At 36.6% G+C, this 16,323-nt stretch overlaps 1 protein-coding gene across 1 annotated transcript in view; it reads right to left on the reverse strand.

Annotated features, from left to right (window-relative positions):
* Thsd7a (thrombospondin type 1 domain containing 7A) overlaps positions 1 to 16,052 on the reverse strand; it is a 373,759-nt gene extending 357,707 nt beyond the window's left edge. Inside the window, exon 1 of the mRNA XM_051175692.1 lies at positions 15,646 to 16,052. Coding sequence (XP_051031649.1) covers positions 15,646 to 15,805 — 160 coding nt within the window. The 5' untranslated portion in view covers positions 15,806 to 16,052. The remainder of the gene's footprint in view (positions 1 to 15,645) is intronic.
* Positions 16,053 to 16,323: the final 271 nt, after the last annotated feature.

The raw sequence follows: 16,323 nt of genomic DNA on the forward strand, positions 1-16,323 counted from the left end.
AAAAGAGTTAGACATACTACTTATAACACAGGTGTGTCCTGTACAAATAGAAAAAAAAGTTCAAGTTTCTTCTGAGATAGAAAATTTTTGTCTTGATACTTATTTAGGTAACAAAATGATGCGTTTGGTAGTCACTTCTCTCATATATCATTGAGAAATATTTGACACTAGTCCAGTGTTTAGAATGAGTCACGCACAGATCTAAATTCAAATTAAAAGTTGTATTTCCCTGGTGGTATAAGACCCAAACCACATAGATCTCTCTGAGTGTGGAAAGACTCACTTTCATCTCTTTCATCACATGCCTTGAGATATATAGTATCTTCAGATAAGTCATTTTTAATACGAGAGGCAGAATGAGGCTGTTCCAAAGTCTATTTACAGTAATGCTTGCAAAGGATTTAATTTGAATAAATTTACACTAGTTCTTTTACCTGCAATAATAAAATTTAGCTCATTTCACAGCTGCATTCCAAACAGCAGTCCACACTGAATATATAAGCTTAGATGTCTTCAGACATCTTAAATGATGCTGTAAAGTTTTCATTTTGTCTCATTCCGGGAAGAAAAAACAAAGAATACTGCAGCTGGAAAGCAAGTACAGGATGCTGAGGAAGTCAGCATTTCTATTGTTGATGAATGCCGGTTCAATAAATTAGATCAGTTTACACACTTAGAAGATTCTCCGAAAGTAAAGGCAGAATGCACTATTGTTCAGAACACAGGCGGATGGTCAGATGAGAGAAGCTGGAGAGAAGGGGCAAGAAGATCTCAGCAAAGAGAAGTTCCTGATTGCAAGGAAGACATTAGTGTGTGCCCAGGAGGGGCTGGAGGGAAGAAGAGGAAAGAGAAGCTATAGGTGTTTTGTTTTGTTTTATTTCCACCCTTTCACTCTTTGACTCTTAGGGGGCCTGTCACACAGCTTCCAAATAAACATACAGAGACTTATTCTTACATATGAAAGTCTGAACTTAGCTTGGCTTGTTTCTAGCCAGCTTTTCTTCCCTAAAATTTTCCCATCTACTTTTTGCCTCTGAACTTTTGCATTTCTCTATTCTATATATTCCTTTCTTTATTTCTTACTCTGTTGCTGGTTTTATGGCTGGGTGACTGGCCTCTGGTGTCCTCTCGCCTTCTCCTTCTATACCTCTTCCCTCTTCCCTTTCTATTTATTCTCTCTGGCTGGCAGTGCCTCCTATTCATCTCCTGCCTAGCTATTGACCATTCAGCTCTTTATTGGACCATTGAGGTGTTTTAGGCAGGCAAAGAAACACAGCTTTACAGAGGTAAACAAATGCAACATAATAGAACACAACACATCTTTGAATCATTAAACAAATATTCCACAGCATAAACAACTGTAACATATCTTAAAATAATATTCCACAACAAGAGCCTATATGTGGGGTATCTTGGGAGACACACACATTGGTGAAGAAAGGTTTGGGAGGTCCAGTGTAGACTCTGTGTTACACTTTTAAGAATGGCCAAAATAAAAAGGGCTAACAAGGTATTGGAAAAGATGATTGAATTATGTCTTGAAAGGAGAGGTAAGATTCATTGTATCTTGGAATAATATGATGGTGTCCTTGTGTTTGATAGTAGTGTAATTTGTTGTTTAGATAAGACATGTTATTATTATGCCATATAAAACTGAAAGTTATAAGCATAAATAGTAAAGTTTGAATTAAAGTATTCATTTCTCAGTATATTGAATAGTTGAACTATTTTTAAAAACACAATTTATGATAATTCAGCAGAGGTTTCTAAGCTTATCTCAGAGTTTTGACATCAATTTTCTGTTACAATATATTATCTGAGTTATAAAATGCTAATTTACTTTGATAAACTTACTCATCACAAAGCTAAAAAATATTTTACACTTGGCATCTACAGTTAAAATACTAAGAAGTAAAGCTTAAGTGCTTATAAGAAGTTTTCATCTTTTTAAGTCAAAAGATAATTATACCATTTTTCTTCTCCTCTTTACTCCCTCTCACCCCTCCCTCTTAGTTCCTCTCACTTTCTCTTAACTTCATGACTTCTTATTCTTTGTGTGTGTGAGAGAGAGAGAGAGTGAGAGAGAGGGAAAGAGAGAGAGAGAGCATGTAAATTTCTTTTTCTAGTACACAGTTGGAACCTGCTAAGGCCATACAAAGTTATTATATGTACATCATTTCAGGGATAACCATTTTGTGTGTGTCATAAAATACAGCAAGGGATACTATAGCAAAAAAAAAAAATGTGGTTTAGTTCATATCATTTAAGTTCTATTCTACATGTTTACTCTTTTTTAATTTTCTTCTTACTTTACATATACTCTTTAAACACAAGATACAGTTTTTCTGGTTCTGTATTCATGACAAATTCATACATTAAAATATATTCATTAGTATGTAAAAATTAGAAAGAACAGTTAAGTGCAAAGTATCTCTTCTGGAGTGTGGGCCCTTAAGGCTCACAAACTACACCCAACTTACAAGGTGCAGGAAGGAAAAACAAACAAACAAACAAACAACCAAAATAACCAAATGCATAAAACTTCCAAGTCTCAGGAAGCTCCTAAAATTAAAGCAGACTCACAAAACCCTTCCTTCCAATAACAACTGAGTGAAGCTTTGTCCTGCCCAGCTCTTGAAGATGGAAACACGTGGGAGGGAAAGCAAACAAGCTAAAAAGGATGTCATAGGTAACATTCACTCCGGTCCCAAAGTTGAAATAACTCAAATGTCCTTCAACAAATGGGTAAAACAAAATTGGGTTGTTTATAAAATGAGTAGTAGGAAACAATATGTTGACATGTATTTCAAGACAAATGAACTCTGAACCCAGAGAATATGATTCATTCAAAATGTCAAGAACTAACAAATCTATAACAAAAGAAGCAGCTTCATACTTGCATAGGCCATGAAGTATTGACTAGACAATGAGATTTAAAAAAAAAAAAAAAAAAAAAAAAAAAAAAAAAAATCTGTCCCTATGAATCCCCAGACTAAATGCTTTGAGCTCCTGTCTCCTCCTGCCTTATAGCCCTCTTTCCACCCAGGCACATCACTACTGACTCCACCTCAGTAGTGCTGGGATTAAAGGTGTGCCATCCCAGGTGCTGGGATCTAAGGTGTGAGTCCATTATCTCTGAGACTGGATCATTCTAGTGTAGCCTGGGCTGGCCTTGAACTCACAGAAACCAGTTTGCCTCTGCCTCCTGAGGGCTGGAATTAAAGATGTGTGTCAACACTGCCTAACCTTTATGGTTAGCTTAGCTCTGTACCCTGATCTTCAGGCAAGCTTTATTTGTTACAACACAAACAAAATATTACCACATGTATTCATCATTCTGTGAATATACTAAAAGGCACTAAATTGTCTTTTTTAAAATGAATGATTGCATGGTAAAAAATCTTGTCCAATACAGCTAAAGTTCCTACTATTTATTATATGGTTATAAAGGAAATCTAACTTGTATAAAATAACAAGGCAAAAGGGTTAATTTCCCCTCATAGTGTCACATTTTTTTTCCCAAAAGTAGCCTCATCAACTCTGCTTTTAGATGATGCTATCAAAATAATACATTACTGCAAGAGTGAGAGTGTTGAAAACTTTTGTTACAACCAGGAAATCACAGCTCTGCAATGTTTTATCTGCCAAGGTTGAGACGCCACCTTGTCTGATAAGATATTAGTTCTGTTTGTGGAACTTTCATGGCTAAAGCAGTTCAAAGTCAGCTTTCTTACAACACGAGCCAAGGGAGCTGAAGAAGCCCTATTAAATTTTGCAGTATGAGACAAGCAAATAAATGTAGCTTAGCTGCTGTCAAGGCTTTCTTTATGAATTATTTGATTCCATAAATTCAAATCGGCTTTGATGACTCCCCATTAGAGATCTGCAGATACTACTGCAAACTGTCAGAAGAGGCTGTTCTATAGAGCAATTGAACCTAGAGATATCACTGCATTTCTGTAATTATCTACACCATCTCAGAAGCCAGGAAAAATGTGGATCCTGGCTCCTTCCCTCCATAAAGACCCCAAGCCAGTGAACTGACAGAAGACAGCATACAGAATACAGATGGTTGGAAACAGGGATTTTCAAATATATAACAGTTGGTATCCCATGTTCTTTCATGGACTCATTGTCTGACACTAAAACAAAGGCATGCTATAAATACATTTTCCACTGTCACACTTAAGATTTATATGCTTTTAAAGTGGAAAGATATTTGGTAAGGACAAAGGTCTTAAAGTTGTCATCCATTTTTAGTCCACTAGGTGCTGTAGATGAACAGCATTTATCACTTATGAGATATTTTTTAAAAATTGTACCCTATCCCAAAAGGCAACCAATGGATCTTTGGCAAGATTAGGGGAGGGCATTACTTCCCAAAGCAAATGAGCTGGCAAGGAGAAGAGTTGACTAAGAGTACCTTGGGACCACCATGGATCATTTTGCTCACAATCTTCATCACAGACCCCACCAGAGAAAGATTTTTCATTCACTTTAAAATAGGTCTACTAAAAATTGCAGCAGAAAAGAAGACATTAAATAAACTTTACAAATAAGTTAAAATAAATACTATACTACTTAAAAATATAGAGAATTTCAAAAACTAAAGAATATCAAAATATTACAAAGGAGTACTTCAAAAACCCTACTCCAGTAAGTTAGAAAATTTAAAAGAAAAGGAAGAATTTCTAGATTCAGCTAAATCACCACCATTAAACTATGAAGAGATCAGCAACCTAAACAGACCCATAACAAAGAAGATTGAGACAGCAATAAAGAGTTAAAAAGAATAAATAACAAACACAGGACCAGTTGGATTCACAGCAGGATCCTAGCAGATTTTCAAAGACAATCTGTAACCAATCTTTTTCCTCCTTCCTTTCTTCCTTCTTTCCTTCCTTCCTTCCTTTCTAATTTATTTATTTAGTTTATGCCTCACTATGGTTTCCCTCCCTTTTCCTAATCTCTCTCCCACTTCCCCTCCACCCTCCCAATCCACTTCTCCATTTCTATTCAGAAAAGGGCAGATCTCTTATGGATGTTAAGAAAATATCAGCCAGTCCTTCTTAAATTATTCTGAAAATTATAAACAGAAGGAGCATTCCTAAATTCATTCTATAAAGGTAGTATTGCTCTAATACCAAAACCAGGCAAAAACACAAGAAAGGAAAGAAAGGAACATAGAAAGAAAGAGGGAGGGAAGGAGGAATAAAGGAGGAAAGAAGGGAAGAAGGAAGGTAAAGATAGACTTCTATCATTGGTGAACAAAGACTCAGCAATCCTCAATAAAGTACTTGCAAACTGAAGAATGTACAGACATATATCAAAAAGATTATCCACTATGACCAATTGGCTTTATCCCAGAGATGTAATAAACTATACAACTGAACTTAAAGACAAAGATATTTGACAAAATCTAACACATGTTCATAATAAAGCTCCCATAGAGTAAACACAATTAGAGGGAATAAACCTCAATAAAATAAAAGTTATATATGGGAAACCGAAAAACATCATCCTAAATGTGGAAACACTTGAAGCAATCCCACTAAAATTTGAAATAAAACAGCTGTCCATTTTCCATACTCCTTTTCAATACAGTGCATGAAACACTTTAGATAGAACAATTCAATAAGAGAAAAAAAACCTGAAAGAGATACAAATAGAGAAAGAAAATTTCAAACTATCCCAATTTTCAGATGAGTGAGATTCATAAGGAATGTCAAAAGTTATATGAGATAACTTCTAAAGGCAATCAATTTTAGTATTTCAGGATACACAAAAACCTTGTAAAAATCACTAGGCTTTCAATACACCAACAACATTCAAAAAGAAAAAAAATCATAGATACAACCCCATTCATAATGGCCTCAAAAAGAAAAAAAAATGAGTATACAACTTGGAAACAGGAAATTGCAAAGGGATCATGGTAATACTTGGGATCATAGAGAGAGGGAAAGCAAGGTACAAATAATTTAAAGAGGAAGTAGGGAAAATGGGGAGTGACCTTTAATTAGGAAGGAAGAGGGGAGGTCAATACTGAAGGCGAGGGAAGCAGGAGGGAAAAATAAAAAAGGATGTCTAAAAAGTCATAAGGATTCACATTATATACTTACCTAAAAACTGCATATAATACATGTAAATCTTTGCACACAAATAAAATTTAAATAAACTTCACCTAGTTGGCCAGATAGTGCTCCTCTCAAGATCCATAGACTATCTAACAGAAACCCTAACTATGGGCATGAGTTTTATCTCTCAATTTTATCTGACAGACTCCACCATCTGTTGTTAACTTTCATTATCTCCCAGAAGTGAAAGTTAAATTTCTGTTGCTGAAGACATCATCCACTTCAGGCACTGGGCTCCTGAGCTGCTACTGACCTAAATGATTCCTCCCTGAGGAAGAGCTTTCATGGCATCAAAGGCACAATGCTAACTTCCAACGGAGGGAAGCAACCAATAGTCCTACCTAGTTATGATGCCTATGAACTACAACACTGACCAGCATGATGTGTGACCCTAATGAGCAATAGTAGCATGCATACCTTGGCAAGAACCAAGAGCCTTCCAATTGGACACAAGGTCTGGCCGACAAATGTGAAATCATGTCTGGTATGAAAACCTAGCCAACTCTCCAGAGCTAATGAACTCATGAATGTTTGAGAAGAACCTACAGCCACTACTTTATTCACTCCACATCTTCCACATAGTCATTATACTCACAGATAAGTGTAATTCTCACCCCTCATCATGAAGCTTCAAATTGCAACAGACAGAGAACATTACAGAAAACCACACCAGCTCAAAATATAAACAATGGCCTTAAAGTGCCTTGTTCCACCTGATACATCTACAACACAGTTCCTGAAACTAAGGCTTATGTTTATTGTAGAAGAGTGGGAAGAAAGATCACAGCAGTCAGAGGAACAGGAATTTTGCTGTGATATTGCACCTCTTAGATATGCCAGAGAACACTCACAGAGTCTCATAAACATGATGTAAACAACAACTACACCAATAGTCACGCTGGCATGAAGAGGACAATATTTTGGGGTCCCAACCTTCGATGAGAATTATAGGCAACTAACACGAAAGATGGAGATTTTTTTTCCCAAGAAAGAAGCCCCAGTTGGTTATTCAGTAATAAGAGATCAGATCTGAAACCATATTCATACAAGTAACATTATATGGATTGAGCAGGTTGTACTAAAATATTTAGGAATAAATGTATGTAAAAACAAAAAGAGACCATTAATTTTAGAATAGTAAGAAAGGTATATTGGAAGATTAGAAAGTAGAGAGAAATTATGTAATTGTATTTTAATTTCCAATAATAGAAAAGTTATCGTTCTAAAAGTATGTGTAATTAGCATCACCAAAGGTTGTGTTTATTTTTACTGAAAATTTTACAAGAAAAGTGGTAGATGTTTATTTAGAACAACAGTCATATGAAATATGTAAGTTCCCTTGACCTAAACTTTACAAGTATATTCTTTTACTTCTGGCAATGATCTATACATACATACTTGTTTCCATAAATCAGAGGACAGAAAACCAAGGACAATCTCCTTAGACAAGTTCTGTATACTCTGCTTATCCCTCACCTTCCCAACAAATACCAAGAGATTGTCCTATAATCAAGTCACTTATGTGAAGAAAAATGACACTTGTAGGAGCTGTTTTCTCATCTCACCTTAAGTGTACTAGGGATCAAAGCCATGAAAGCAAGATCCTTTATTACTTAAGCTAACTTGCTGGCTTTCATTTGTTTCTTTTTTATAAAAAGTTTTACTGGTGTTTTGAAGCAGGATCTGCTTGCTTCCTTCCTCCCTTCATCACTCCCTTTTTTCCTTCCTCCCTCCTTACCTCCTCCCCCACCCCCTCCCCAAGCCTGGCTGACTTTTAACTAGCAGCACTCCTGAGTCAGCTTCCTGAGTACTTGTATTACAGGCATGCAAGACTTCTGGTTAGCCTTCATTCTTTTTTTGTTTGTTCCCTTTTTATCGGTGCTCTTTCTCTGCATGTAATTCTCTTTCTAGCTTATGTTTGTTTTGTAAACTGTTTATCTTTCAAGCTCCTCTTGTAGGAAAATATTCTTTGATTGACCCATTTTGCAAGAGAGTCACTGTGTCCTGTACTGAGTGCCTCTGCCTGTGTTCTACAGCTCTATATTCTTCTGTCTTTACAGGCAGTCAGCTTACTTCAAATGATCCACTGAAACTTAATGGGGATTTCCAAGAGAGACAGATTCACGTGCTCCTTAAGTTTGGGCTCCTAAATCTGGCACAGAGCTTACCATAAAGTGGATACTGGTCCTACATAATTGAGCCAGGTTGACCAAAGTTGAAAAGGAAAAAGACCATTGCTTCTGTGATCAGAGTCTTCAAAAGTTATAGAATGTGTTGTCTGTCTTAACTGTCTCCTCTAGAATGCAGGACTATGTCTACTCTATTCTGCCTGGGTTTCTTACCAATAATATCTTCATTAACTATATGTGACACTAACAAGTTAGACACTAACAGATAGATACTACTAAAAAAAAAAAAAAAAAGAAGTATTTCTTAGAAATATATGAAGGCATTGAAGTTTGTAGACATTGCTCAGACACCACAGTGGGAAACACAGGAAGGTGGTTAGACATAAAGTATCTTAAAATAAAACTCTTAAGTTGGTGGGAGATGTTTACGAGTTTGCGTAAATGCTTTTATAGGATTTTATTGAGCAGAAAAATTAGCACAAAGAACACTAAAATAAATTGAATATAATTAATATTTTAGAAAAAGTATGAATAATTTAATAACATTTTAAAGTCAGTACTATAAATACCACACATATAAAACACATTTCAGAAGAAGTAATTTCCTAATAGAAGATAAAAAATGAAGTTTTGTGTGGTGATTTAGTGATAAGTGATGGAATTTGTGCATATATGTCTATATTTATACATATCAACACACATACAGATATGTGTGTGTTAGTATGCTTGTATTGGTACTTTAGATTATTGTAATTCTACTATAAATTTAAAATGCTTAAAGAAATTTAGAAATGTATAGGTAAATGGGTTTTAATGGTCATGAAACATTTGCATAGCTATCTTTTTACAAGTAGTGATTAAATAGTTTTATTTGGAAAATATCAAATCATCTAGATTTAGGTATGTAAATTATTAGTCTAATTATATATGTGACCTAAATATACACACATGTACACATTGCACTTTTGAAAATGAAGCATTCATTTTGTCTTCACACATCACAGAGTTAAATCATCTTGCCAAGAATAGCGTCAGGTGTTTCTACACTAAATCATTTTGGAACTGCATAGTCCCACTTAAAGAGTCACACCTCCAGCATTTCCAGCATGGCAATGATGCATGCTATCACAAGGAAAAACATCAAGGCAGAATACTCTGTACTGTACATAATCTTGCTAAAATCTGTGATGCTGTTGTCCAAGCAACAGACAGGAAAAAACAAACAAACAAACAAACCCACACTGATGTAGTAAGGATCAGAAGGTGCTCATAGATCCACATAGGAAGAACCAATTTGAAGAAATAAAAGATACTGGCCACAGACTCTTTCCCGGGGTGGGGGATTGAGGGCAGCTTAAGTTCACAATGGGATCACTGCGGTAGATAACTATTTTCTGAGTAATTGCCAAACATTGTCTAAGTCCCATACAAGTTTATATCATTATCTTTAAAATGTATGAAGAAGTTGATAATAATGCATACCTAATTTACAGCTGAAGGACAAGATAAAAAGAGAGACTAGAAGTCATAGCTCCAAAGTTTTGAGCAATTCATGTATACCTGTCCACAAATGCTGTCTTAAATATCTCAGTTTATTAAGTACAGATTCGTGTGTGTGTGAGTGGATACTGCTTTCATTCTAACTGTGGATTTAATTCTTCAGCACTCATGATTTTCTTGGTCAGGAATGGAGAAGGAGAAGGAGGAAGAAGAAATAGGCAGAGGATGTGTTTTGGGAATCTGGAGAGATTTGAAGAAGAGGTAATACAGAGTACAAGATCATATTTTAGTGTATACATGCATGAAACTTGGAAGGAACATTTTTTTAGTGTGTGGAATTTCAGTCTCTTGTTCAGTCCCCTGAGAACTATTACAAAATGAAGTACAAAAGGTTCTTTTGAACAATTAACCTTGGGCTTGTTACTTAAAATATTCTTATGATATCCAGTAAGAGCCAATTTACTATGATAGTTAGATCTGTGGGCAAATAACTTCATTTCCTAGATATTTTTATTTGCCCTTAATTGAAATAGGCAGACTAACAGGTGAGACCAGCAGAATCCTTGCTAATTATATCAGGAGAGAACTTCAGAGGATGCGGTTAAATACCTTCTGTTTAGAACCTGTTAAAACTTCACAGGTACTTTTCCACCTCAGAACTTCTATTATCATTCTAATACAAAATGCTGTAGCATTTAAATACCCAGAATAATTAGGTAAGGTTTAGGTTAAAACGATTCTGTGTGGTCTCAGTCCATGTGCATTTTCATTCAACAATGCTATATGCCTTCTAACCTGTTGCAGTATTTTAACTTTATCAATATAAGTTAAGCAGTGCATCTACAGGGAAAGAAGTGTTTTAGAGAGAAGTAACATACATGTCCATACTTGATTGAAGTTACAAAATTGTGTAGAAGAATGTTAACAACAATAAAAACACATCACTATTGAACTTCTGATGTGAGCCAAGCATTTACTAGCAGCTTATGAATGTTACTATATTAAATACTAGAGAACATATGCTGCAAAACCATAGTGACGATAAAAGTAAAATATTTTATTGATATGCATAGGAGACATACCCTTTCCTGGATAGAGATGAAAGAAGAAAGAAATGGGGAAATGTGGTGGGGATGAAGGGCTGGAAGGAGAGGATGGTGGAGGGAGTCTGCAGCAGGGATATAAAATAAATAGATGATCAAAAACAAAAATCAGGGACAAAAAAAATAAAACACTCTGACCAGGACTAACATTGGTCCTCATCCTTTACCCATGCTTTTTCATTTTTTCTCAAGTATATGAGTAAACTGAATAGAATACAAAGAAAAATACTTTTCCAGCATAACTGAAGTTCAAGAAATGTATTTTAGACTGTCTGGCATGATAGGTATCAACTTTCCTACTTACTGACTGACACAAAGAAGAGATAATTCTCTACAGACATTGCAGGTGACTTCATTTTCAAATATATAATGTGTATCAGTCAAAAGAAATGAAAAGAAAATGATTATTGTTTTTCATTTTAAATTGAAGAATAAATATACTACTAATTTTCATGCAATTAGTTGTGTAAAGGACACTGTAACATTATAATTAGAGTATAGTTGTGTTATCAGTTATCACATGAATCTGATGTGAGAAGCATTCTTTTTGAAGGATAATTATACTCATAAATAGCCCAATTCTAAATAATGGAAAATATTTTCATATTTCTCGGATTTCAAAATAATGTTTTTGTCATAAAAGTATGTTCAATGTATTTATTAGGACTTTATTAAGACTAGATCTCCATGACTTGAGTTGGCAAATGCCTAATGTTTTTATGTTGTCAAGCACATTTTGGCTAGTGTATTCACTCTTGTATGAAACTGTCAGGTAAATTTGCTTAATCAAAACTATTGTGGAAATAATTTCATAAGCTAAGAAAATATCAATAGTAAGCAACCATTTAAAACTTGTAGTGATTATTTACTATCTAATAATATCTTAGTTTTTCAAATTATAATTACATCAGTTATTTGACATACTGATATGTATGTATTACTAACAATTCACATAAAGGCAAGTTATTTTAAATAGCTATGATACAAAACAATTTAAATTTTAAACTTTTGTATTTTAAGAAATGATTTAATTTGCTCTATTATAAAATAAGTTTGAAAGTATAGTGACAGACTTAAATGCTACTTGTTTTTTTTAGTTCAATCAAAAGTGCATGTTTTCTATTTTCTTGTTTATCAATTAATAAAGTTTATATATCTAGCACTCTAGCTATTATGTCCATTTCAAAACCAGTTCTTTCATCAATTCTTCATCTTGCACGATATTACCTATAATACCCACCAATTGCTGAAATTTCTTAATCTTTTGCAGTATGGTTTAGCAATACACATCTATCAATGAGTATCTATTGCTATATTCCTTATAAATTTTCTGATAATACTTCCCAAACTTTTTTTTTACTATTTCTGATATGCTTCCTAAAAATTTAATATTCTTTGTAAACTATCCTTATTTTACTTTTCAATATTTGCTTTCATTTGCAAACTACTCATAACTTGAAAACTCAAAATTGACTTCCAAGCTTCCAAATTCAGCATACTCCTAATCATCTGTTAGATTATTAGATTTCTTTTTTGCATTAGCTTTATCCTTTAGATCATTGTTCCTTGAGTTCAGTTTATCTGAATTAAACTGATGTCCTTCCCAACCCTAAGAAATCTGATGTTTCTTCTTTGTCACCTTCTATCTCACTTCTTGGGTGCTGAAATGATGGGTTCCTTGATGACTTCTTTAGGAATGATGTTAAATCTGATCTGACACTTCTGCAATGCAAAGCAGAGTTCTTCATCATGATTTTAATATAACTTCTATGGCCCAGGTGCTGTTTTCCCTTTCTTATCAGCCCTACAGCCTTTAGATTCACCTCTCTTCTTACTCAACAAACAATACATCAGTCTTCTTAGAGCTTGCAATGGCTAAACAGCTTTTTCATGGTGCTAGAATTTTCTTAAAATCTCTTTGCAATTAACTTCATTGACATTAAATCCTTTTCTGCTGAGTATTTATTTGATCATGAGCTAATATATATATATATATATACACACACACACACACACACTCACACACACACACACACACACACACACTCTCTCTCTCTCTCTCTCTCTTCCTTCTGTGCATCACTTTCTCCTTGGGAAAAAAAAAAGCCAAGATCAAAAGCTAATAGAAATTCCTCATCGATCCATACTCTCAACTGTTTCATCAAAAGCTCTTCTCTCGTTATATAATGTTCATGAGTATGGTATGCTATGTATTAGTTATTGTGTTTTTATGGTACTGTTAATTTTAAATTGGTTAAGGGTAAAAACAGAAATATCATATTCATCCTCTACTAAAGTGAGGGCCAACTGCAAATCTTTAATAATTCTCTTGTGAGTAGACCTAAATCTGTTATATGACACATATAATATATTGTAAATCATGTGTTATAATAAATCTGACATATTCTTCATGGATCACAATTCTTTACTACACGAATATACTGTCTTTAATGATGTATGCATTTATACATATTTATGTAAATAAAATACTTAATGGCTGAGTAGATATTTAGATATTACCTTTTATAATCATTGTACTAGGTACTGTCTTACTTCACCACAATGGACAGCATGTTATTGACAGTTAAATATCCTTCCCCAGGCCTTTGTCAGTGAAAATTCCACTTAAATGAAGTCATTTTTCATGACATTTCCTGTAAACAGTAGAAGAGCAAGTTCCCTCTCTATTCTCCTCTCCCAGTTCCTTTCCTACCCCTTTTCTCTCTCTCTCTCTCTTTTTTTTTTTTCTCATTTAAATCAAATGTATTTGCTTGCTTCTCATCAAATGATAGACAAAAGATTCTATCACCTCTGCATTTTCAGTTACAATGCATTCTGTCCCTTTGCATATGTCCTACTTCCTCTGAGAACTATTCTCAACTCATTTCAGATCTGGTAACATCTCCCCTGAATGAGGAAAAAAAAATGAAAATAAAGTAATTGTTAATTTGCTCAGCAGGTTAAATTATTCATTATTTCCCATCAAAGAGGGAATCACTGTGAGAAACATAGTACCCACATCCTCATTAGATCACCTTCTGCTTACACAAAACTTGACAATGCATGAGTTAGTTTCTGATAACCCACTTGACTTCACCATACCTTGTATGGATGTACAGTCAACATCAAGTGCTATCAACATGAAGGCAGCTAAGAAAGTAGAGGTCAAAAGTCAAGCAAACTCTTCTTAGAACATGCTAGAGCTGAACAGGGCACTGGTATCAAGGTCTCCATCCCCTTGATCCCTAGTGCTTTCTTCTATTTTAAACTGTTAATTGGCTTGTGTTACTGCCTTTGCATTAATGTTTACATATATTGGTACCCAAGAGGCAGCTCAGTGAATGCTGAATACATTCTTTTTCATCTAAATTACTACTTGGCTCATGTTCCTTTGATAGTACAAATTTCAATTAGCCCACTGTTTGCCTGAGAAGCTCTTTCTCAGCTTCCAAATACTACCAATTATTACCAGTTTAGAAAAAAACTTTTCAATTTTTTTGTTTAGCCCTAAAGGAACTTATTTGATTTTAAACCGCATTCACCAACCAGTTTGTCTTCAAAGTGTTAGGAAGAAAGAGTTTGCTTTGCCTAATCTGTGTCTATATTTGTACACGTGCAAGCACGCATGTTCATTTCATGCAGTGTTCTGAGTCAAAGTGTGTTCTGTCTTTAAGTGAATTTCTGTTTAATTCCCTCACTAAGTTGCTTGGGTATGTGGACCTTTTTTAAACCATCAGCTGTCCGTGTGTTTGGAGTAAATAGAGCTGTCTCTTCAACTGGGGATAGGAAGGCTGAAGCCAGAAAGGAGACCTGATCTCTACTTTGTAATTGAGGCTCTTTTGCTTTTATCTAGTCCCTCTCAATATTTAGGCATCGCCCGGAACTCTCCAGTCATCCCCAGGTCTCTGTAATGAGAATACCTCCTCCACTCCTTCCCTATGAGTGTATGAAGTCTGAGGCAGCTCGGGAAATCCATGTCTGATCGCGGATAGAGAGTATCCACCCACCAAGCTGAGAGGGGAGCCTTGGGAAGGTCGCGTTTTGTTGTTTCCCTGTGGGTTCTTGCCTCTACAGCGCTTTGTGGGGATAGTCTTAGGAGAAGAGAGTTGCTGCCTTTCTGGCTTGGTCGAAAAACAAAGCGAAAAGACTTCTTTCTCGGAAGGAAAAGTTTCAAAATCCACACGATTAATCATTCCACACTAAATATCACTTTAACTCACTCATAACAAATTGCACTGTCCAGCCTTCCCTGGGGTTCTCGAAGAGTCTCTTTTGCCTCTTAATTGTTAGATCTGTCCTCATAGAGCTTGTCCCCGACTGTCCCCCACATCATAAATCTAAGCTCAAAAATTTAGCTCTATCTCCTCATATATAACAGCAGTAAGCATAGTGTTTACCGAAACACAGCGTAAACATGGGCGAAACTGTTAACTTATTTCTTGCTAGACTGTCTTTTTGGAAAGTCTTAGACTGGAAATCCAGAGAAGAAAAACACTTCACTTTGTAATGAAAGTATAACGCTGCCCTCATTCACTGCCGAGCAGCGAGCTGTGAGAGAAACAATCACCCCAGTGACTCACTGTTGCCTCTTAGTTATGTTGTTCTTTCCTGATAGCTTAGGACGTGACCTAATTCACTTGCAGGAATCATACTTTTGACCTGAGTATCTCTGCATAATCAGGGACAGCTGGAAGCACAGGGGTCCCTTCGGGCGCCCCCAGCTCCCGACCATGGTCCCCGATTTGGAGATGAAGGAAAGGGCAACTCTGTCCCACTTACCGGTCTTCCACAGATAGAGGGTGGGCACCTCGGTGTCTCCCTGAGCAGCAGCCCGGCAGGCGCCAGAGCTCAGCAGGAGCAGCAAGAGCAGCGGCAGCCACAGCAGCTGCAGGACGCCCCGGCTCGGGGACGCCAGGCGCCCGGCTCGCAGCAGCCCCATGCTGTCCGCAGCCGCTCCAGCCTCCGGAGCCTCAGTACTCTCGCGGGGGACCGTCCTTCCTTCACCACGAGAAGAGAATGCAAAGCTCTCTCAGCTGCTATTGTTCGCTCCAGATGAAAAGCAGCCAAAGAGAAACTAACACTAGGGAACAATAGCATCCGCGGCGGCCGTGGACGCCACTGCCGCCGCCGCTGGCGGGGATGCTGGCGGGGATGCTGCCTCCGCTGCCATGGCGCGCAGACTGGCAGGTCCTAGCGGCTAGGGACACAGCCGGCCGCAGGGGGCCCCAGCTGACAGAGCCAGCCCAGAGCTCTGCGAGGAGCAGCCCCCGCTGCCAGCTGTAGGGAGGGGAGGGGGGCGAGAGAATAGAGGAACCGAGGGGATCCAAGGGGACCACGGGCGGAGGGCAGCGAGGGCACAGGGCCAGCACCAAGACCCCAAGCATCCGCGCGGAGAACTCCCTGGCACATGGTGCGGTGAAATATGTTCGCAAGGATACACCAATAAAAAGAATCATC

This window comes from Phodopus roborovskii, unplaced genomic scaffold (assembly GCF_943737965.1).
Source record: "Phodopus roborovskii unplaced genomic scaffold, PHOROB, whole genome shotgun sequence".
NCBI lineage: Eukaryota > Metazoa > Chordata > Mammalia > Rodentia > Cricetidae > Phodopus > Phodopus roborovskii.